The 22,965-nt window shown below is 59.7% G+C and overlaps 7 protein-coding genes across 7 annotated transcripts; 5 read left to right on the forward strand and 2 right to left on the reverse strand.

The window, feature by feature from the left end:
- Positions 1-258: 258 nt before the first annotated feature.
- Positions 259-2,179, forward strand: PRP46 (pre-mRNA-splicing factor prp46; the record flags this gene model as incomplete). The annotated part of the gene is made up of 9 exons (XM_028620961.1): positions 259-410; positions 513-689; positions 742-1,144; positions 1,183-1,262; positions 1,306-1,485; positions 1,528-1,650; positions 1,691-1,800; positions 1,872-1,969; positions 2,087-2,179. 9 exons carry the CDS (start codon positions 259-261, stop codon positions 2,177-2,179), a joined length of 1,416 nt encoding a protein of 471 aa, XP_028471836.1.
- Positions 2,180-3,044: 865 nt separating this feature from the next.
- On the forward strand, positions 3,045-4,661 carry EHS24_005438 (uncharacterized protein; the record flags this gene model as incomplete). Its single annotated transcript, XM_028620962.1, has 3 exons — positions 3,045-3,144; positions 3,368-3,548; positions 3,902-4,661. 3 exons carry the CDS (start codon positions 3,045-3,047, stop codon positions 4,659-4,661), a joined length of 1,041 nt encoding a protein of 346 aa, XP_028471837.1.
- Positions 4,662-5,321: 660 nt separating this feature from the next.
- Positions 5,322-9,701, forward strand: EHS24_005439 (uncharacterized protein; the record flags this gene model as incomplete). Its single annotated transcript, XM_028620963.1, has 2 exons — positions 5,322-7,311; positions 7,363-9,701. The coding sequence occupies 2 exons, from the start codon at positions 5,322-5,324 to the stop codon at positions 9,699-9,701; spliced, it is 4,329 nt and encodes a 1,442-aa protein (XP_028471838.1).
- Positions 9,702-11,331: 1,630 nt separating this feature from the next.
- On the forward strand, positions 11,332-12,769 carry EHS24_005440 (uncharacterized protein; the record flags this gene model as incomplete). The annotated part of the gene is made up of 2 exons (XM_028620964.1): positions 11,332-12,254; positions 12,295-12,769. The coding sequence occupies 2 exons, from the start codon at positions 11,332-11,334 to the stop codon at positions 12,767-12,769; spliced, it is 1,398 nt and encodes a 465-aa protein (XP_028471839.1).
- A 1,464-nt stretch (positions 12,770-14,233) lies between these two features.
- Positions 14,234-18,418, forward strand: EHS24_005441 (uncharacterized protein; the record flags this gene model as incomplete). The annotated part of the gene is made up of 4 exons (XM_028620965.1): positions 14,234-15,423; positions 16,078-17,658; positions 17,707-18,129; positions 18,184-18,418. The coding sequence occupies 4 exons, from the start codon at positions 14,234-14,236 to the stop codon at positions 18,416-18,418; spliced, it is 3,429 nt and encodes a 1,142-aa protein (XP_028471840.1).
- Positions 18,419-18,566: 148 nt separating this feature from the next.
- GRE2_4 (methylglyoxal reductase (NADPH-dependent) gre2) lies at positions 18,567-20,026 on the reverse strand (the record flags this gene model as incomplete). The annotated part of the gene is made up of 9 exons (XM_028620966.1): positions 18,567-18,758; positions 18,823-18,920; positions 18,974-19,060; positions 19,130-19,187; positions 19,225-19,313; positions 19,356-19,427; positions 19,474-19,708; positions 19,782-19,923; positions 19,965-20,026. 9 exons carry the CDS (start codon positions 20,024-20,026, stop codon positions 18,567-18,569), a joined length of 1,035 nt encoding a protein of 344 aa, XP_028471841.1.
- A 511-nt stretch (positions 20,027-20,537) lies between these two features.
- EHS24_005443 (uncharacterized protein) lies at positions 20,538-21,168 on the reverse strand (the record flags this gene model as incomplete). The annotated part of the gene is made up of 5 exons (XM_028620967.1): positions 20,538-20,637; positions 20,687-20,810; positions 20,864-20,904; positions 20,965-21,109; positions 21,153-21,168. The coding sequence occupies 5 exons, from the start codon at positions 21,166-21,168 to the stop codon at positions 20,538-20,540; spliced, it is 426 nt and encodes a 141-aa protein (XP_028471842.1).
- Positions 21,169-22,965: the final 1,797 nt, after the last annotated feature.

Below are 22,965 nucleotides of genomic sequence, written 5' to 3' on the forward strand. Positions count from 1 at the left end.
ACCGACGGTGTGCTGGGCGCGGCAGTCGCGATCAGAAATGGGTACGGCGTAGATTGCCATTGAAGGAGAGGGTGTTCTCTGTTGGGTGGCGACGGAAGCAAAATGGGGGATAAACAGCTGGAAACTCGGGATGGAATATTCGACTCTTGATCGAGCCGCTGATCGTCCATCGTCTCCAGCTCCATTATTGACGCTCGTGCTCGTGCATCCACACCCCACAACAAACAACCCACCCACACCCTCGAGCAAGAACCGACAATGTCCGCCGACGTCGCAGCAGCTGGACCATCGGTTCCTGTCGGAGCAGGCGCGCTCCCGCCCCTCGCCGAGCTCGTGGAGCGCAGCACAAAGCGCACGCGTGCAGTGTACGGCCGCGAGATTGGTGGTGTCGACGATGGGCTGGAACGGGCGTGAGTCGTGCATCCAGGCTTGTCCTGGGCAGGAACGTTTGCCTTGACGCAAGCTCTGGAGGTGTGGAGACTAGTAATCGTCGGCTGACACTTTCGGTACAGGAGCAAGATCAAGCTCACAACAAAGCTCGCGATCGAGTACAAGGATGTCCAAGTGCTTCCTCCCGTCCTGCAAGCGCAGGCTGGCCCAGCTGGACCCAAGCGGCCAGCAGCTGTTGCTGGTCCCAGTGCACCTGCTGGTGTTGGTGCTGGTCCCAAGCTCATCACTGGTGGCGAGGCGTAAGTCTAGTTGTTTACATTACTTGCGTGTAGCTGACAAAACACACCCCAGTCCCGCCTCGTCTTCGTCGTCTGCCTCTTCCTTTGCCACACCGGCACCGCGCGCGCTTGTCAAGTTCCGTCACCAGGAGGGTTTCGCCGCCGAGGGAGGCCACGCGTCGAGCCGGTTGTCACAGGCGCTCATGCGCAAAAAGGAGGCGCGCGAAGTCAAGCCCGTGTACCACCCGCAGTGGAAGCTGTCGCGCGTCATCTCGGGCCACATGGGCTGGGTGCGCGCGCTCGCTGTCGACCCTGGAAACCAGTGGTTTGCAACGGGTGCGGGCGACCGTGTGATCAAGATCTGGGACTTGGCTTCGGGCGAGCTCAAGCTGTCGCTCACCGGACACATTTCGACAATCCGCTCATTGGCAGTGTCGGACAGGCATCCGTACCTGTTCTCTGCGGGCGAGGACAAGGTGGGTTTGAAGGCTCTCGCCACTAGCTAACCCGTCAGATGGTCAAGTGCTGGGACCTCGAGACCAACAAGGTCATTCGTCATTACCACGGCCACTTTTCCGGTGTCTACAGTCTCGAGTGAGTTTACCGACTGGCGATCGTCAACTAACTCTGTTTCCAGTCTCCACCCTACCCTCGATGTTCTCGTCACCGGCGGTCGTGACTCGGCTGTCCGCGTGTGGGACATGCGCTCGCGAGCCAACATCTTCACCCTCACGGGTCACCAGAGCACGGTCGCCGACGTCAAGTGCCAGGCGTCCGACCCGCAGATCATCTCGTCCAGCATGGACAGCACAGTCAAGTGAGCTTACAACCTTGTGCGAAACTGCAGCTAACGATCCAGGCTGTGGGACCTTGCTGCGGGCAAGTGCATGACGACTCTGACGCACCACAAAAAGGCCGTCCGTGCCCTCGCCATTCACCCGACCGAGTTTAGCTTTGCCTCTGGAAGCTCAGGAACCAACAAGTGAGTGATTGCTTTGTCCCACAGCCCACTGACCTGCCAGCATTAAGAAGTGGAAGTGCCCCGAGGGTATCTTTGTCAACAACTTTACCGGCCACGAGGCCATTATCAACACGCTCTCTGTCAACGAGGAGGGCGTCATGTTCTCCGGTGGTGAGTGCCGGCGGTCGGAGACCCAAAAATAGCGCACGCGCCGCTTCCCAGTGCTGACATGCCTTCCCCAGCTGATAACGGCACACTGACCATGTGGGATTACGCGACGGGCCTGCCGTTCCAGCACATGAAGGACATTCCTCAGCCCGGATCGCTCGATGCCGAAGCAGTGAGTTTGCAGATGCCAGCCGCAGGCGGGTGGGCCCGGCGGGGCACCCATGCTCATGCAGCCCTGGGATACGCCATGGGATGTTACGCTGACGAACCTCCTCTCTCTTTCTCTCAGGGCGTGTTCTGTTCCGCATTTGACCGCACGGGCACCAGGCTTATTACTGGCGGTGCCGACAAGACGATTAAAGTGTACTCTGAGATGGCATAGACGTGGGGGAGGGGGAGGAGGAGCTGGTGAGACAGACGAGAGGAAGACTGTGGGTGAACGGCAGTGCGCGGCAATACCCGGCATGTTCCCGTTGTGTAGAATGATGTATGGATATACCCCGCGTATGAGACGGAGCTAGTATGGGCTCAATCGCCCCATTCCGACAACAAGCAGTGGCGGGCTGCGTCTGCCGCCCCATGGTCTGTCAACAGAGCTTGACGGCGCGTACGGCGCCAAGCGAGACCTGTGGTACTGTGTACTGAGGTACTGTGTGGTCTGTGTTGCCCGCGTGCGCAGAGACGCCTTGGCGGCTGGGCTGTGGGCCGCCCGCTGGTTGACCGATTCGGTGGACCGGTTCGGTGGACAGTGGCCATAGTGGGGCTTGCGGTGAGTTGTCTAGCGAGCTTGCGCACGCCCGCTGGCGACAGCGCAGACAAAACGACGGCGGGATGAATGTACCGAGCCTCCGAGAGCGCCAACAGGTGCACCAGACGAGCAAAAAATCCCACGTGAACGAGCGACCGGTCCGCGTCGCCGGGGGGGAGCTGCCCGGGCCAACACCGGGCCGCTCAGGGCCAGACGGTCCGGGACTGCCGCCCAGTGCCGCCCGCGCGCGAGCAATGCTCCGCCTGGTGTGTGGTGAGCACAAGCGGCGAGAGCGGCGAAGGCCAGCAGAGAGAACGAGCAGAGGCCAGCAATGCCCAGCGGCGTGGAGCAAATATAATACCTTGGGCAGGTTGGGTCGTTCAGTCTTCCCATTGTCCTCTGCCAAACCCATTCTCTCTATCTCTCTCTCTCTGTCTCGTGTCCCCCTCCCCCTCTCTCTGCCCCCCACACCACCACCACCACCTTTTCCTCATCCACCATGACTGTCGCAAACGGCAACGGCGCTGCTCCCCAGCGTGTTCTCAAGTCGGGCGTCTGGGCTCCCTCGCCCGCGTTCTTTGACGACAACGAGGACCTCGGTGAGCTAAAAAAGAGCGAGGCCAAGAAGGCGCCACCTGCGCGTGCCTCCGCCCCTCCCCTCCCCCCCACTCCAAACGAGACCATCAGTTCTTCGCTGGGCCTAGCGCTACAGAAGGCTCTGGGGGGAGGGAGCTTGGGGACGAGAACGAGCACGTTGCGGCGCATTGGCGGCAGAAAGGAGATACGCGGCGGGGGGACACCTTTGCTAACATACACACGCAGACGTCGCCACCTTCCGCAAGCACATTGTCTCGCTGGCCAAGAACGGCATGCACCCCGTCGTCAACGGCTCGATGGGCGAGGCGTTCCACCTCACCCCCGAGGAGCGCACCACGCTCGTCCGCGAGGCCCGCTCGGCCCTCGACGAGGCCGGTCTCACCGACGTCGTTATTATTGCTGGCACGTGAGTGTTGTGTGAGAGATTGATTTGTGTGCGGTCGTCGTCGATAGAATCGCATTGGGTGTCGTCCCCGACGACGCCATCTGTGCGGGGGAGGCGCGTCGGGGCAACGCTGGGGCCTATTTCGGGGGCCGGCGGTCCGGCCGTGTTCGCCGGACCAGGACCGGACCGTGTCGTTCTCTCTGTCTCTCTCGTGGTGGTATCTCTGTGGCAGCAGCGCCGTGCGTGTGCGAACGCCCGTGGGATGCGTGAGAAGGAAAAAAAAAGGAACAAGAGCGGGGGCCGTGTGGCGAAGCGAGGGTGTCTCCAGGTTGAAACTCTATATTGGAACAATGGTGCTGACGCTACACGATTAGTGGCGGCAACTCGACCCGCTCGACCATTGAGCTCTCCAAGGCCGCCGCCGAGGCCGGTGCCGACATTGCCATTGTCATCCCCCCAGGCTACTACCAGGGTGCCATGAAGAAGCAGGCCCTCAAGACCTTCTTTGCCGACGTCGCTGCCGCCTCGCCCATCCCCGTCATGATCTACAACTACCCCGGTGCCGCCGGTGGCATTGACATGGACTCTGACACCATCATCGAGATTGGCCAGGAGAACCCCAACATTTGCGGTGTCAAGCTCACCTGCGGCGCCGTCGGCAAGCTCACCCGCATCGCTGCGGCCACTGCCACCCCTGCGTTCAACAAGTACCCTCGCGCCCACCCCGAGGTTGCCCCCACCTTTGTTACCCTCGGTGGCTTTGCCGACTTCCTCCTCCCCACCATTGCCGGCGGCCGTGCCGGCGGTGCCATCATGGGCCTTGCCAACATCTTCCCCGCGTCGATCAAGCAGCTGTTTGACCTCGCCGAGAAGATTGCCACCGACGAGTCCCCCTCCAAGGCCGACCTCACCAAGGCCCTCCAGCTCCAGGACCTGTGTGCCGGCTCGGACTCTGCCTTCTTTGGCCCCGGTATCCCCGGCACCAAGTGGTGGCTCCAGAAGTACAACGGCCACCCCAACGCCCGTGTGCGCCGCCCCCTTCTCGAGTTCTCGGACGAGGCTCTTGCCCAGGTCGAGGCCAACGCCAGCATTGCGCAGTTTTACGAGATTGAGAAGGCTCTCGCTGCCAAGTAAAAAGACACACACATGGTTGGCAGGCGTACCAGCGAGGCATGATTGTTATATGTTTGTGAGAGCCACCAGGTAGGCTTGAGTTTTTTGTACGGAATACGCACATATATGGACAGCATTAGGGAGCATATGGGAGCAAGGAGTGGAGCAGTGGCACAGTGGCAGAGAAACGGGGATCGGCGCGTCTGCATGGGGGAGAACCAAAGGCACCGGCTGTGATCATATTAATAATATCAGGGGGATTACAAATGGCGTGTGTGTATTTTCTAATAGTTTTGCTAATCCAAACCGATCACTAATATCCCCGTTGTCTCTCGTAATGTTACAGACCGTTTCGCCGTGCACAGACGTCGTGTGTCCATATCCTCGTCGAGCAGGTGGGCGTCCCCTCTCCCCCATCTCTCTGGCTCATTACACCCACTCAAGAGCACCCTTCACAGTCGACGCAGGTCCACATTCGTGTCCTTGTCCCTCTACTCTGATACCCCCAATACAAACATACACACACACCTGGCTCTCGCTTAGCACCGCCCTCTCCCGTCACGTCGAAGGGGCCCGCCCTGGCTCTCCCCTCTCCAACTCTCCTTCACCTTCCTCCTAACATCATCCACAAACCAAGTCCCAACTTGTCATTGCACTCGCCCCTTCCCCCTCCCCCACCGCATGGCCGCGGCCATGACGGACTCCTCCTCACGCGCGGTACCACTGTCGTCGTCGTCATCGCAGGGCCAGACTTTGGGCCCAGCGTTCCACAACAAGCCGTCCCAACGCGCCGCGACGTCACCCAGCAGCCATAATGGCAGGGGGCACATTGATGGCGACGCATCACCTCGCAGCATGTCCTTGAGCACCACGGCCGCCATGGAGCGGTCGTCTTCCGGCAACAACTCGTCGGCAATGCTGCATAGTGCCCAACGATTGCCGACGGTCGCGCCATCTGGACCATCTGGCCTTTATGGGATCGGCGACGACGGTGCCGGCAGTGACTCGAGCCATGAGGCAGGCAGCTCTACCCCGATGGCACTTGATCCCTCCCCAATGTCCCCCCTCGACGCTGGCTACTCTATGCGTGACCCGGCCGACGCGCTTGCGCAGCGTCGCATGTCGCTCGACACACGGCGGGTGCACTCTGAATCGCTTCCCGGGACGCATCCGCGCCGACACATGTCCATGGCGATCGGCAAGCGGCCGTCGATTGTGACGGGCGGCTACGAGTCGAGCACGGACGACGACGACGACGATGACGGCGGCAAGAACCGCGCAGGGCCGTCCAAGCGGCCCCGTGCGCACACGGCTGTGGGCGTCGCTGGCGTTGGCGCACACGCCGCCATCGCCACCGGTTTGCGCACACCCCTCTCGCCTGTTCGACAGAGCATGGGCATCATCAACTCGTCTGCTCACCTCTCTGCTGCCAATACCAACATCAGCACCACCGCCGCCGCTGCCGCTGCCGGACGACGGCGCGCGCAGAGTCTCATGTCGCCTCCGCCGCACGACTTTGCACCCTCGACATCCCCCATCTCCCGCCGCACGACCTCGCGCCTCCGACCACCGAGTGGAGGGGGGGCAGGCTCCCCGCTGTCTCCGCGCGGCAATGCGTCTCCCCGGTTCTCCATCTCTGGCAACGATGCCGTCTCGCGCAACGTCAGTCTCATCAGCGAGCTGCCCAACTCGCGGTCCGCGTCCATGCGCTCGGTCCGTGAAGGCCGCGAGCCCAGCATCCGTGACGAGCCGGCAGCGTCGTCGTCGCGCGACATGGACCGCCGCGGGCCACGGCGCTCTGACCCAAGTAAAGCCAACCGGTTGCAGGCAAGCTTGGGCCTAGGCGCTGCACCACGCGAGGTCGTCCTCACCGCCGACCAGATTCAAGACTTGCTAGGCGACGCCGACGTCTCGTCGGCGATTCAGCTCATGAGGCCAAAGCCGCCCCGCCGACAGTCGTCAAGTGTGTCTGCCGATCATCCTCCCCTCCATGCTTCTGCTTCCTCCTCCTCCAACGCCGCCGCCGCCGGTCACCATGCACCCGATTCTTCGCCACCCACTATCTCAAGACCGTACCTCGTCTCAGCACCGCCGGCATTGACAAATGGCGACTGGCATGGCCGAGACCGTACGGTCAGTGTCAGCTCTAGCATGGTTTCCACGCCTCAGCGCAACGTCACGCCGTTGGCCGGCCGACGACGACATTCATCGCTGGTGCTGCCGTCCGACGAGGGTGGGCATGTCCCATTTACCCACCACGTCACACAACCTCCGCCAGAGACGGCCATCGAGGAGGAAGACGACGACGACGATGACGACGATTACGATAACATGGACAACTCGGTCGTCCTCGTTGACAGGGACGATGCGTCCGACGCGCCACCCAGTACTGTTCGGTCCGCCGACTCGCCGGTAAACTCATTGTCCCACGCGTCAACAGTCCCCAAGGACCACGACAGGGGCAAGCGCCGCATCAGCAGCCTGTTTGGGCTCGGCCGCAAGAAACACGACCCTACACCAGCACCAGCACCGGCACCCCTTCCAGCTCAGCAGCAGCGCACGCGCCCGCCATCCCCACCTCGACAAGCCGAGCGAGAAGCACGTAAGAGCAACCGGGATCAGGCAATGCGTCTTGCCGAACAGGAACGTCGGGACCAGGAACTTGAGCAAGGTGAGTTGGGAGTCGATCTTGGCATTTATTTCAACTCAGCTAACTCTTCAGAACGTCGTTACCGTGCCCTTGTCCAAATCCATGCCCATCCCGCAGCCCAGAAGCGGGCGCAACAGACTGCCATCCATCTCGACAGCTTGTACGCTGCGGTCAACGATGGTCTCGTTCATCCACCAAAGCTCAACCCACTCGCCATTCTCCGGTGGAAACGACGGACAGAGGAGCAAAAGTCCGCCAAGGCGAGGTGGGAGAGCGAGCAGGTCGGACTTGATGGCATGCCACTGCGCAACTCTGCGGGATCACCGACGCTATGGAGTAACGGCGGCAGCGTGTCGTCCCCACGCGTGTCGATCGACAACCGCCGCGGTCTCAGTCCTTACAACCGTTCCGTGAGCTCCAACCAGGAGCACTTGTTTGCGCCTGGGTGGCACTACACCTTGGACGACATCAACGCATACAACGCATGCAGTGGCAAGGTCAACTTTTGGTTTCCTCCCATGCCTATTGAACACGTGCCATCACCCGTCGCCTCACCAGTGGTGTCTCCAAGAGAGTCAACGAGTGACCTCCCTTACCCCTATGCGCCTCAGTCCAATGCGTCTGCATCCACCCACCTCCTTCCGCGTCCATCTATATCGGACTCGCTGGGCGAAAGGGAGATGTATCACAAGGACGGAGCGGCTGTGCGCATCGCATCGCCTTCTATGCCTTCCCTTGTCGGCATCGACCATGTCCTCGATGAGAATGGGGCGGCGGCCTTGTCGCGCCAGTCGTCGCTTGACAACGGACACCGTCTCCGCAACGCACATTCGTTCCGCGGTACCCACCGTGCTCACCAGAGCACGACTGGTATCCCGCAGCAGCAGCAGCAGCAAGCCAAGCCTCTCCAGGCACTCCGCGCGCCGTTTGAAAAGCTGGGTAACGCTGCACGCCGCAACATTACGCTACCGGCCACCCACATGCCCAACGACATGGACGACGACGCGCCTGCCCGCCGCCCAGGCTGGCTGTCGGCAGACGCACCTGCTCCACCGCCAGAGGTTGTTCACCACCACCCGGGCGGTTTACCTCCTTCCCACCACAGCTTGACCACGAGCTTCAAGGAAGGCCGTGACAGGCTCCGTCGAGGTATTTCGACTGCCACTGGCCAAAAGGGGCAGGACAACACCACCGGCACGTCCGAGGACGAGGGCCATACCTTCCGTCGTCTCCTTGGTAAGGGTCAGCGCGCTCTGGCCGGCCCGCGCGTGACGCGCGATCGCAGCGCTTCCATCTCTCGTGCAGTGGAAGCTCGTAACCTCGAAGAGTCTATCGCTCGCCAGAGGCAGATCCGCCACACCGAGTTTGCGAGCAAGCGCCCCACCGAACTCGAGATCCAAACTCAGGCGCGACTCCAAGCTGTCGAGAATGACATTTATGCCGAGCGCGAGCTGTTGCTTGTCAACGCCCGCCAACGCACCGACGAGCTGGAAGCGGCCGAGCAGCAGATGGACTTTTCCCTCGCGCACTATATCCACCAGCTCGACCAGGTCAAGACCGTCTTCGCCACGGCTGCAGATGTCAATATCGAGTTTGACGGTTTAGATGCGCTCCGTGGGCGCGGCCGCAAACCCAACGCACCGCGCGAGGACGACGAGAGCGCCGACTCGGTCGCTCCCCTCCGCCACGACTCGGACCGCGGTGGGTTCAGCGCTGGAGGCAACTTTAGCGATGGCCGCTTCAGCCCCATTGGTAACGGCGTGGTCGCCCAGCGCAAGTCTCGCAAGCCGCAGCCGACCATGCCGCCTGTCGCCTTGCCCTCGTTTGCGTTTGGCTTGCAGGCGTGGCCCAAGCGTTCTACCCTTGACCCCACGCTCGGTGTGCCCGTCGACCCTATCCGCCGCGTCGAGCTGTCGTGCGAAAAGGCCCGCCAGACAACACGGGACATGGCCAAGGAGCGCGAGGAGACGACCAAGCACCTGCAGGGCATGGTCAGCACCGTCAACCAGCTCATCTACCAAAAGGACGAGGTGCGCCGGTGGACCAAGGGTGTGCTCGACGAGATTGCGACACTCAAGGAGGAGCGCAACACGGTGCTGCTCAAGATTAAAGGTGGCCTGCGACCGCGCATGTGGCGAGCGACCGACGACGCGACCGACCTGGCCGCGCGCACCATTATGAGTCTGTTCAGCTACGCCATCCGCGTCCTCCGCGGCGTCAACTGGGTGCGTTCAGTGGATGCGGGCTGGCTCGCGTGGGCCCTTGTGGGCGGCATGCTTGCCATGCTTGTGTTTTTCTATTGGGTCGGCAGCGATGTGCCTGTGTCAGCGCCAGCGGCAGAAGCAGTGACAGCAGCAGCAGCAGCAGTGACAGCAACCATCGCCCCTGTAGTAGTAGGCGACAACGTGTAGTAGTGTTTTCCAGTGTCCCCCCTCTCTTCCCCCTCCTCCGTCATTTACAGTACTTGTTCACGAAGCTTATAGTATGCATGTTGCTCCTAGGAGTGTAACGCTCTGCAGCAGCAACCTGCATGACAGAGAACAATGAGGTCATGACGGCCGACTTTTGGATTCACCGCGCGACGGCGCCTGCCAAGCAACGTCGCGCGTCGCCGGGTGGACCGGCCCGTCGGCGCCGGACGACCGGCGGTGCCGCCATCTCGGCGACGCCAAAGGGTTATCAACATGGGTATCGCACGGCACTGGGCGGTGTTGGCCGGCGACTCGGAGGTTCGGAGGGCCCGGAGGGGTCGGAGGGGTGCAGAGGACCCGGCCACTCGGTGCAACATCGTGCCGTGGATCGATGGGTCGTACATGACCGAGACGACGTGGGCACTGGTGGCTCGCCAGATCGCCAGGTTTGTAGCCGCCGGCGACTATTGTCTCTCTCCAAGATCCAAGATCCGTCTGTACCCCCGTGTCTTCAGGCCGAGATCCGTCCTGGGCGGCCGCAGCCGAAGCGCGAGGCACACACGCACGTCGTTGCCACCCGACCGGCCTGTCTTTGTCCCAGATTCCAGTGACGACGGTTCCTACGAGCACGAGCACTGGTGCTTCCGGAACCAGTATAGGCCGAGTGCAATCTCGACGCACCGCACCGCCTACAGTGGTACATACATCACTGAGCAGTCTGTCGACAAGGCTGTGGCGACGGTTCCGGCCGCAAGGATGGCCACTGGCCACTGGCGTGAGTTTGGTAGCCTCGGACCATACATACCTTCCAGAAGCTCCCTGCTGACGAATCCCAGTTGAACGTGCAAAACGGCAGCCGGAGGGCAGTGGACTTGCTTGCGTGTACTGCACTGTCCAGGTGGCCAGGTGTAGAAGAGACCTGCGATGAACCGAGCCGGTGAGCGGCCAACGAGGCCAGACAAGCAGCGCAAAAGGAAAATGGCCGCTCTGCGATCTCCGCCAGTCTTGTCCTTATGCCCACTCGGTCCCATTCTCGGCTCTAAAGACATCTTGAAGGGCAAGTTCCGCTCCTTCTGGTCTCTGGGTCTCTGGCCAGAGCTCCAGAGACACCCCCTACTATGGGATCCATAAAGGCACGGCTACGTGCAGGCCATCGTTCCTGCTGTCGATCAGCCGGTGTGTCACCGGCCAGACGGGGTTTTGATGGTGACCAGCACCGCCCCCGCCTTGTGAGCTCGGCAGATAACTAACATGCTTGTCTGTCATAAGCAGCGCGCGCGTGTTCCATTGGTCCAGTTATACAAGGCGATGCCGACGGCGTTTAAGCCTTTTTAATCACGCACTATACCAAACGCGTGTTCTTGGCGCTGGCACGGGAGGGACCCGATTAGCGTCGCGGCAGTGACAGGTGAGAGAGCGCCACAATGCAGTGCCAAGGCCCATCAAAAGAAGCATCTCTGGTCACCGTTTGGGCTTTGCGGTGCGTCGTTTGCCGCCACCAGTGTGGGCAGTGGGGGGATATGACGAACGACGGCGACGGACGGTTGGCACACATAGATACTGCGGATCAGATGGAAGTCCACATTACACTCTTGTCCCTATCCATCCATCCACTTGCCGCTCTACCCCAATGGTCACTCCCTTCCACCTGGTGGCCACGTTGGTCGCCGCCCATGCAGCACTCGGCGCCGAGCTGTACGCACCCACTCTGCAGTTCAACTGGACACTGCGCCCCTTTGACGCACCCCTCAAGCTCTCTGGCTGGTCACCGTCAGACACTGCCAACCTCGGCGGCACCTGGACCTTGCCATCGACCTCAAACACCGCTACGGCCTCGGTGCAGTTTATCGGCACGGCCCTTTGGTACAACGGCGTGGGCAGCAACTGGGCACAGACAGACTCGAATGGCAATGCAAAGGTCGCGGGTTATGCAAGTGTCGTGGGCGACCCGTCGTGGGCAGCCACGACGGCCGAGACCGACCTCCTCCAGCCTGCAAGTGCGACCGTGTTGTGGGAGCATTCCACCCCGCGCTTCCAGACCTATACCATGAACATTCAGGCAGTCTACGGCAGCTGGACGCTCGACTCGGCAGTAATCGCAACCGGCTTGAACACTACCAATTCCTCCATCACCTCGCTTGATGACGTTCCCAGGACAGTCGTCAACTTTGTCGGCAGCGACTCGCAGGTCAATTCGACGTTTTACAACCTTACAGGACGCTGGGACGTCACCGATGCTGCAGGCAGTCTCCCTCAACATACCACTTGCTACGACGATGCCGTTGCTCGTATCGCCCTGCCTCCTGGTACCAGCTTTATCGTCATCAACGGCACCCGCTCGACGGCCTCGGGCAACTTGTACATCAAGTTGGCCCCCGTCACCGACGAGTACGACCAGACCACCTACGTCGTGGACGCCAGCTTCCCCTACACCACCGACGCTATTCTGTTCGTGCTCCCTATCGACACTGCCGTAGCTCAGACTCTTATTCTCGACTGCGTCCTGGAGGCACAGGGCCAGCAGGGGTTGACCAGCATCACCTTTTACGGATGGTGAGTGATATACACTGGAAGGTTCAAGACTGACTCGCAGGGACGGGTCCAAGGTCGCCAGCACCTCTACTGGACAGACAGGTTCCAGCTCGTCAAGCGGCGCCAACTCGTCCAGTGGCTCGACAACCGCGGGCGGTAGCGGCTCGTCTTCCAGCCCGGGCGCCTCCTCGTCGAGCTCGAGCGGGCTGTCGAAGAGCGCAATCATCGCCATCGCCGTTGTCGTCGTGGTGGCTGTCCTGGCCGGTCTGCTGGCATGGTGCCTCTTCGCCCGCCGCAAGCGGAGGGCCCGCAAGGACGTCGTCCCCGCGCAACACGCACATGGGGTCCCAGCGTATCAAAGCGGGGCTCTGGACGGCGAGATCGACCCCAACGTGTACCCGACCCCGTACGCCTACCAGCCCCAGCAGCCAGCAACCCACTACTTTGACAAGCCCGGAGGTAACCCCAGCAACATCCCGCCCCCGTCGTACGGCCAACCGCATGTCGGCGGCAGCACGCCTGCAACGTTCAAGTAATAAGGGTGCAGAAGGACGAGAGGCTCGGAGCAACACAGGTACAGAGAAGTTGACAAGTTGGGAACTTGGAAAGTTGCAATAATGGTATGGGTATACCCGTTTGTACATACACGTGGATGTGGTAAATGGTTTTACGTTTGGTCTTGTGAGCCTTCACTGGATGGCCCTACTCTCTACGTGTCTACAACGTAAGCGAACGTGGGTGTATATAACACCAGATAAAGAGTGCACTTGCCCTCTTCATACCTTGTCTGTCGCCTACCCTACCCAGATCGGAATACTGGGTACGGCTAGGAACCAGCCGCGTTGGCTGACGACCCAACTCGAAGGGCTCGGAGCACGTTGTGATCGGCGCAAGGTCGTTCCGGCTTGGTTACGGGCTATTGTCAGCACGACTGGCTTGATGGCTACGGGGAGAAGCCATGGCAGCTGCGCACGCTATGCGCGGAGAGAGTGCGTCAGGACCCAGAACTCTGGGTGGGTGGCGGGGCCTTGGAACTGACGGTACATATACATATTCGCGTGGCTGCGTGGTCGGCATGTTCGCTGACCTCCGAAGCGGACAGGGGAAAGGAGATCTGGGTAGCACTGTACCAGTGACGGCACATTGACCACTTGTCAGTGGATCACTGGACTTCAGCCGTCCCAGAGACCCCACGACGGAGAGCCATTGAAAAGGTGTTGTGGCATTGATGGTGGCTTGAGGTGCCACCGACCTTCCATGTCATCTTGCCATCTGTCTCACTCGCTTTCTGAAACATGGCTTATCTGTGAGTCCTGTATGTCACTAGTAAGCCGTGTATCCTAAAGAAAGACAAACATGAGCAAACAGATACACGCTGTGCTGGTGAAGGTGGGTGATGCTCGAGGGTGTATGGGCCAACAATTGCTTACGTAATCATAAACAAGGTCCATCATTATGTCATTTGTTATTGCCCGTCTTGCTTCGTCGCCGCCCAGTCGAATCCAACAACCACATCATACGTCTCACCCGATATCCCGCTGTCCCGTCCACAAAAGGTTACCACAGGCAAACACCACCGAAGATCAAAGAGTCTTAGACGACTGGCACACCCCCTCTGCGCTCCCCGTACACGCGTCAGGCCCCTCGCTCGTGCGAGAACGCCGCACACGCGCCCCGAAAGTTCACACGACCATCGAGGTGGCGAGGTGAGTTTACATTCGTCCAGCGGTTGTACGGCCAGCGATACAGTTATTGACTGTTAAGGGTTGCTTACACACTGTCAAGCGAGCTTTCTCGACAGCCCTTCAGCAGCACTCCCTCGGGTTGACCATCAGCAGACTCGCGCATCAACGTGGTATCAATCCGTGCAACTTTCTGTGGAACCACCGCCTTCCGTCACGTTCACGTCCCTACCTACAACTACCACTCCTCATCAGTGCCGTTTTCTGTGCCCACGAGAATAAGGGATTCTTCTCATTGGCGCTGACGGCGAGCTAGCTATGAGCACCGTGAGGACGAGCGACAACCCGGGTGTGCCGTCGGCCGGTCCAGGCGCTGGTCCCCAGGGCGCTCCCTCCGCATCAACGGGCGGCTCGTCAACCTCAGCGACTGCTGGCATCGCTCCGGCGGCCATACCACACATTCCAGACACACCTGCGCCCACAGCTGCTGGTAACACGTCAACCCCGCTTAGCGCGTTCTTGACCCGCGTCAAGGTCGCCAACGAGCGCCAGGCTCAACGCGACAGGGCCAACTCATCGCAGCCCACCAGCCCGACTGTGTCCCAGCTAGGCAAGAGCCTTAGCAGCAGAGGAGGTTCGCCGACGACGGTCAAGTCTCCACTCCAGAACGTGCCGCCCTCGTTGCCGCCCGCGGCCGCACATATTCCTCCCTCGCCCGCCGCTCAATCACCTGTCATGGCTCACCAGTCGACCTCTACCCAGGCGGCGGCACCAGTTGCACCTGCGTCGACCTCTATTCCAGTAGTTGTCGTCCTTCCACCCACTGCTGTTTCCACCTCGACGCAAGCTGCAGCCGGTGCGGATGCGGGCGTGGCCCCTGCTCCCGTGAGGAAGACTTGGGCCGTTGCTCCGCCTACACCGTCGCCAGCTCCATCGTCTGAGCCATCACCTGCACTCCCTCCAGCCGCGGCGGCTACTGTCGCGACCGTGACAACATCCCCGACCGCAGCGTCTGCTGAAGGGGCCAACACAGAGTCCTCCACAGTCGTCTCCTCGACTGACGCACGTACAGAGCCTGTGCCCACAACACCTCACCAGGCCGCTACCAACTTGGCCCCAGCACCTACCGTTCCCGCCACCTCTGCCCCCGCGCTGTCGATCCCCGCTTCAGCGGCCACTTTGGCCCCTCTGCAGCCGATTGCGGTGGTGGGCACGACCTTTGACGATCCTATTGTGGTTGACTCTCCCACCTCCTCGAGCGATACCGCCGATCTACCAGAGGCTATTGCTGCGGCTGCGGCTTCAACTTCGGCGGTCCCATCCGCCACGCGTGGTCTTCCCATGAACACCACCCAGAGCGCTGAGGACAACCTAGCAACGAGTGTCGCAGTGCAGAACATCATCCGACAATGGACTGCACAGGCTCCCACTGGCATCAACACCTCGTTGCCAGGTGCTTCCGTTCAGCAGCAGCAACAACAGCAGCAGCAGCAAGCACCGGCTATGATGTCTAGATTGCGGAGGAAATTCATTCTGCAACAACAACAACCGCGTCGCCTGGGTCCGATCGCCAACATGCACCTCGTTCAGTTACTACCCGCAGAGTGGCAACCGTCCAGCCCTCCTTCCCCGTTTATCCTTGATGATGGCATCCAAGTCCCCATTTGGCCTCTTCTTTTCGACCTTTTAGAAAAGATGCCATCCAACTCGGCCGCAGAGTGCTACCAGAACCTGGGCAATTGGGAGTTGCTTTTGCGTCACATTGCTGCCATCCATGTGGCACAACAGGTACAGCCCGCGTCACTACAGCCACCTGTACAGCCGCCTCGTCGCCAGTCGATGTCGGTCAATCAGCAAAATCAGCAGCAGCTACCGCCGGGCATTCAGCGCCGTGCTACCCTCCCCACCCCAACAGCCTCCACGTCCTCCCATGCCCAACATTCACGCCAGATTGCTCCACGTCCTGATTCAGCTCCGCACAATTCGTCCAGCTCAACTGCTTCTGGGACAGCAATGTATTTACGTTCCCCAACCCTCCCGGTGGCTGAGATATCGCTTACGGAAGCGTATCGTCAACAATACCTTGCCGACGCGGTCGCCCGAGAGGCAAACCGAGCGTAAGTCGTGTTCATTGACAAGGTGTGCTGGCGCTTACTTTTCAGCGAGGAGCATCTCGCTTATATGAACCAATTCCTCCAAACGGCTGCCAACGATATCGTAGGATCTGAAAGGCGTGAATCCCGGCAGCGTGAGCAAGCTCTGCATCAACACTACCATGCGGAACAGCGCAAGGCCGACGAAAGGATCCAGCTGGAGGCCCAAAAGACCCTCACTCAATCCACCAAGGCCCACCAGCTGCAGAAGATGCTCCATGACACGCAGCAGATGCTTGACAGCGTGCGGTTCGAGTTAGGCAGACACCAGAGGATTGCCTCGGAAACTGCCGTTGCTTTACGTGCGGCTCAGCAGCAGGCCGCCAACAACGACCATGTTCATAACCAAGCTGCTGCCGAGATCAAGTCTCTCCGCGTGGAGACGTCCCGTCAACAAAACTTGGTCACAGACCTCACGGCGGTGAATGCCCGTCACGAGAAAACGATCAAAGGCCTCATCTCCGTGAAGTCCCAGCAGGAGCGTCAGCTCGAGACGTTCAACGACACCATCAAGAAGGTCAAGGAGGACGCCAGGAAGACTATAGAGGCCGACTTTGCGGCCCAACGCAAAAGCCTTGAGGACGACAGTGCCGCTCTTAAAGAGAAGATCAAGCACAACATCCTGAAGATGAAGGACCTTGACGACAATGCAAAGGCTCGCGAGGCGGCCGCGCAGGCGACTGCGGACAAGGCCGGCTTGGAGGTCACCGTGCAAAAGGATATTGTTGCCAAGCTCAAGAAAGAACTCGACACGGTCAAGACGAAACTGCAAGCCAGCAATAGCCAGGTTCAGGCGGTGGACAATGAGCTGCGACAGAGCCGCGCCCGTGTCTCTACCGAGCAATATCGCCTCGCCCAGTTGCAGAAAAAGGTGGACAGTCTCGATGCGCAACTTTTAGCAGCGACCTCTGCGCGGGACCAGTTCAAGGACTCCATTGTGACGCTCGAGAAGAAGGTTATCGACTTGGACACCGCCGCGGCCAAGAAGGATCTCGAGATTGGATATCTCACCGCCGAGGTGGACACAAAGGACGCTGAGATTGAAAAGGCAAACCTTGACCACCTTCACATGGACGAGGCGTTCAAGGAGATTGTGATCAATGGAGTCGCCACCGTCTACAAGGCCATTGGCCAGCCGGTTCCTGCCATCCCTACTGGCCTTCCGCCAATGGACAAGGCCAAGGCTGTCGTGGAGCTCATCCACAAGGCAATCAGGCAAGTCAAGTCCTCGACGGCGACCAACACCACCTCGACGGCCCAGACCAACCTGGCCACACTCCTCGAGTCGAAGCAACGCCGCGTTCTGGAGCTCGAAGAAGAAGTCGAAGGCAAGGACATGGACGTCAAGACCGCCGAAAAGCAGCTCGCCGTCTACGAGAAGCAGGTTACCGAACTCGTTGCAGGTCACAAGGAAGAGTTGCACCGGGTCAAGGCCGACCTGACCAGGGACTCTCTATCCAAGGAAGCCGAGTGGCGAAAGATGTTCTCTGAGCAAAAGTCACTCTGCGAGACTTTGCGTACGACTTGTGCAACCCTCGAGACTGAGAACTCTGCCTTCAAGGCTGAGAATGGCAAGCTCGCAGCCAAGGTGTCTGGTAAGTGGTATTTCACAGTTTGCCGCTGACTGTCAGCTGCTAGTTTTGCGACTCCGCCGCTGGTGGAGGAGACCCAGGAAACGTCGTCTCCTCTCGTCTCCAAGACTGCTTCCCCTGTGATCAAGGTCGCTCCCACGCCGACCCCCGCTGCCACCATCACCACCGGCGCGCCTTTGACCCCCGTCGTGTCCAGCAGGTCATCGGTTGTGGCCGACTCGGCTGCTGGCTCGCCAAGCACTCCCGTCGATCGCAAGCGCCGCGCTCAGTCTCCTGTGCAAAGCTCGATTGCACGCGCCGAGCAGCGCCGGCGTGTCGATGGAGAGACACCGACACCTGTACCTGCGTCCCAGGGCAAGAAGGACAAGTATTCCGATGCGATGTACCCGGGACACCGTGCTTGGGTGGGCGACCACCTAGGCCAGCTGGTGGGCAGGGATTCTCATGGGTGGTTCTGTGCGATGTGCATGTGAGTAGATTTTGCGTGTGGCTCTGATCCGTATAGCGCCGCTGACTTTACAAGGGCGGTGGATGGCCACCCGATCAAGAAAGCGGTCGATATTTCAGTCCACTACAAGAAGCAGCATGGCTTCTACCTGTCGGACAGTGCCACGGACCAATTGGAGCACATCATCAGCCGCCACGACAAGATGAGCAAGAAGTGGCGCCATATGCAAGAGCGCCCGTCGGGTAGGAAGAGCGAGGGGAGGAGGAGCGAGAGTAGGAAGAGCGAGGGAAGGCGCATGACCATGGCGTGAGAGCCGTTCCGAGGAAGAACTGGCATTAGTATTAAGTAGTGTGCATGTGCATTTGAGGAAGGCGTGAGAGAGAGAGCCAGCAGATATGTATTGCGTACCAAACAAGTTCCGGCGATCGTGCGCCCCAATGACATATCAACAGAACAGCTCAAACGTTGTACCTCTTGACAAGGCTGTCAATAGTGTCCTTGACGCTCTCGTCGAGCTGGTGGTACTTGATGCCCAGCACACGCTCAGCCTTGGAGCCGTCGAAAAGGTCGCTCTTGGCGTGCCAGGTCGCAACCTCGGCCTTGTTGCCCTTGGGGTAGGTTGTGCGGTCGGGGAAGAAGCGCTCAAAGGCCTGACGAGGAGTGTTAAGGGGGGGCTTTTACGAGCGGGGCAGCAGGATGCATTGTTAAACTCACCAGCACGTAGTCGTTGGGACCGGCGGGACCGGCGCTAGTGATGAAGCGCTCGCCACCCGCCTCGGGGACAGCGAGGGCGCGGACATGGGCTTGGGCGACTGGTTGTTATGTCAGCAAGGGACTTTCCGGGGAGGTCTGCGCGATAACGTACCGTCACGAGCGTCGACCCAGTTGAACGGCGCCGAGGGGGGGATCTCGTCTTGCTTGTGGTTGTCACGGAACCAGCTGAGGACAATACCTGCACAGAGAGAGAGAGAGCATTAGCGGGAAGTGTCGTTGGGCAGAGCTGGGGTGGGCTGGAACGTACCGTTCGACGTGTTGATCTGCTCGATGCTGCCCAGAGGCTGGATGACGGGACCCATGGTCTGGAGCGTTAGGTTACCACAAGAGCCGGAAACCTACGAGGGGAGGGTGGATGGTGGCACCGTCAAACGAGGGCTTCTCGTCCTCGATAAACTTCCAGAATGCCTTCTCGGCCAGAGTCTTCGAGGCTGCCGCGTCAGCTTGACTTTGATCCTGTCACCGCTATTCACCTTGATACTTGTCCGAAGGGTTCGCCGCGCTGCCGAGCTTCTTGACGTTTTCGGTCGACTGCTCGTTCCAGTCTGCCAAGGGTTAGGTAGGTGATTTACAACTATGCCCAACACCTACCCTTTTCAGTGTAGACGGCAGGGCTGGGCGCGCCGGAACGGATGGCGGCCACCGAGCTGGTGATCACCACACGCTTGACATTGGGGTTGTGCTTCTGGATGCTCTTGAGCACGCCGACGGTTCCGTCCACGGCGGGGCGGATGAGCTCCTCGGGGTTGGTGGCCTTGAAGTGGAACGGCGAGGCAGTGTGCGCGACACCGACGACATCCTTGACCGCCTCGTCAAACGCTCCGGACTGTTCAGAGAGACATGGTCAGTGACACTTGGGGAATACTCAAAAATGGGGGCGGCGCCACAAACAAACATACCTTGCCAATGTCCTCGACGATGATATACTCAAAGGGGACCTTGCTCCCCTTGAAGAGGTTGGCGAGGTACTCGCCCTTGTCCTTGGAGCGGACTGTGCCGCGGACGGGGTATCCCGCGTCCAAGAATGCCTGGACGGTGTGGCTGTGGAGTCGGTTAGCGACGTCATATTGCCTTCCACCTACGTTGCGATGAAGCCGGACGCGCCGGTGAGGAGGACGAGGGATCCGGGAGGGACAGCAGGCATGGTGTTGGTGTAAGGTGTTTGGGCTGAGCGAGACAATCAAGAGGTGCAACTTTAAAGAAGAGGGGAGGGGCCATTCATCACCTCCACGGCCTCCACCCACACCACCTCCGAGACCAGCCCTCCACAGCCGCCTCCACCTTCCTCCACCCAGGCGCCGACACGTCCGGGGGGTGGAGGAACGGGGGTCTGCTCGCCGCCCGTCACGTGACCGTTGCGTCATCGCTGCAGCAAACGTCCCTCTCGGCCCGCGGTTGGTGACGCCTGTTGGGTGCTCTCTGGTCTCGTTTAATCGTTGCATAACACATGCAACGTTGTTATCTAGCTGCGCACTGTGCAACTCCGGGACTCCGGTGTCAGTACCATCGGGACGGCTCCAATACGCACCGGCATTCCCGTCTGGTGCATACATACGTTGAAACGACACACGACCACAAAAATTACACGTTTCCGAGTCTTTCCACACCGCTCAGCAGTCCTGGCCGATGAGGCCTTCCAGCAGCGACAGACCGGCTCAAGGCATCTCAACCGTCAGCTCGCCGGGGACCTCTTGGCCAGGGTTGTGGCCAGAGACCTTGTACCAGCCCGTGCCGGTGAGGCCCTTGAGCTCGCCACTGCAGGTCAGCTGTGGAGCCCCCCCCCAGAGTAAAACCTAAAGCTCACGTGGAGGCGTCCGGGTCAATGGTCCACTTGGTGTCTACCGTACCGCACTCGTAGATGCCGCTCGCGTTGCAAGTGAACGATCCCTTCTTGCCGAGCAGGGTGCCGTCAAAGACCTGCATGCCGACTGTGGGTCAGTTACGGGGGGGGTTCTGCCACCAGCGAGGCAACTGATCTCACCAAAGGAGCACTTCTTGTCTTCCGTGCCAGGGTGGTACGTCCTGGGTCGTCAGTTGCGATAATTGTGGTACTGGTTCTGGCAGCTCAACATGAGTGCTCACATGACATAGGAGCCGATCGCGAAGCCATTCATGTCCTTGGTGTCAAACTTGCGTTCCATGGTCGCAATGGTGTGCTTGACAGGGAGCGTCTGGGAGACCTTGATGGGGTTCTCCTCCCAGGTGAGACCGTTGAAGGCGACCTTGACTGCGACACATGTCAGTGTGGGCTAGGGTGCATGCATACGAACTTGTCTGGGGGGCCATGGTTGTTGTGAGCGGTCGATGGGTCGGTGGGAAGTGTTGTGGGAGGTGGGGAATGGGAGTTGGTCGTCCTGTGACAATGCTTGTTTCTATATGGGGACTGGGGAAAGGTGGTTGACTGGACCACCGTCAACCATCCGCGGCGGATCACATATGCGGTTGCTTCACTTCCCCCTTGCACATCACCAGCGCCGTCATCCTCGTGGGTGCACTTCGTCACCGTTATCGGCCCCGAGTCTTCACTGAAGATATAATGAGAGATCTACCACGAACAGCTGCGTATGCACGCTTGGGACGCGGTGGTGAGCAATGTATGTTCGTGCCAGAAGCCGGTGACGGCGCCTCGTGTGTTCCCTCCCGAGTGGGAACATACGTGTCAGTGCCACGTGATACATCCTTGTCACCGCGACTGCTGTTGTGGATGTCCTGTACAAGGTGCAACCCTCGCATACAGGGAAGTGCTCTGACAGACGCCAGCCCGCGAATGTGACGCTGTTCCAACGTCGCTCAGTCGCTCAATCGATTGGGCCACAGCAAGCGTTGGCGCAGGAACAGCTCCATAATAATCCGCACACGCCCCGACTCAAATTCAGGAAATATTCATGGTTAAAGCGACACAGCCGACTCCACGCATTCTGTCTGGCTGTCCGACACATCCGTGTGGCGCCGGATGTCTTGGATACAGTGAAATCATAAACCTTTCGCCACAGAGCGATAGACGTCTGAGGGAGGATCGGAGGTCTACAACATGGTCGAACCATCGCCCCGATCGTTTCCAGCACATAAATCTCGCCTCAACAGCGTCCTTGCAGATGTTCTGCTACCCGACACAGCCGGTCACATGTACATACAGTGTGCCCGACACATCCGGGTTGACCGACACCTAAAATGCGAGCAGGAAGATGATCCGGTCTCGGTACTTCGCCCACTTCCCCAAGTGAGAAGGAGATGGCTTTTAGTTTGCCCAAAGTGGTATGAACACTGACTAGTTGGCGTGAACGTCTCTAGGGCCTTCAACAAGAGTCTCGGTGTATCCTAGACCCCATAGGGAGGTATTGGACCGACACAGCCGGTGGAATGGAGCGGAGCGTGTTGGGGTACCGTGTTGGGGTAATAGTGTGGCTGCCAGAGGAGGTTTCTGTATTTTGGGCGTTTTTTAAAACCATTTCACGCACAGCCACTCTCCGAGAACCACGGTATATGGCTCACTTGTAAGGCGGTAGGTTGTGGAATTAGAGACTACCACCCACAATAACAGCATACATGCCCCAGTCCATGCGCAGTGTCAAAGTGGTAGGACGGACTACCTCTCGCCAGCCAGCAGATCACTCACCCACTCATCAGGGCCGTGGGCTAGTGTGCATCACCAGCTGCAACCCATTCACATCCGACGCCTGTCTCAAGGACCTTTTTCAGCACGTCACTTGCGTGTACCGCCTCTGTCGCTCTCGGTCTGGGCCTCTGTATGTTCGTTGTCAGATGGCATACGACACGGAGATGTATGACCGTGCCCAAGAGTGGTATTAGTAGAGCTTTAGAAAATCAATTTGAAAACAGATGGCTAACCATTAATAAACTCTTTGCGCGCCTTCCTTGCGTGAAAGCTAACCGCATGCCTAAGCTTTTGATGTCGGGTATCGCCCCGCACTCCGAGTCCGGCAATGCGATTCCCGCCCCGCCGTGAACGATGATATCTACGCCGGCCGGTGACGGCCGGCACAACGTCCATTGCTGCACTTTTATATCCACACCTTGCTTTCATCTTTGCTTGCTCTCCCCCACTCCACAGCAACTGTACCG

Source organism: Apiotrichum porosum (assembly GCF_003942205.1).
Source record: "Apiotrichum porosum strain DSM 27194 chromosome Unknown scaffold_22, whole genome shotgun sequence".
NCBI lineage: Eukaryota > Fungi > Basidiomycota > Tremellomycetes > Trichosporonales > Trichosporonaceae > Apiotrichum > Apiotrichum porosum.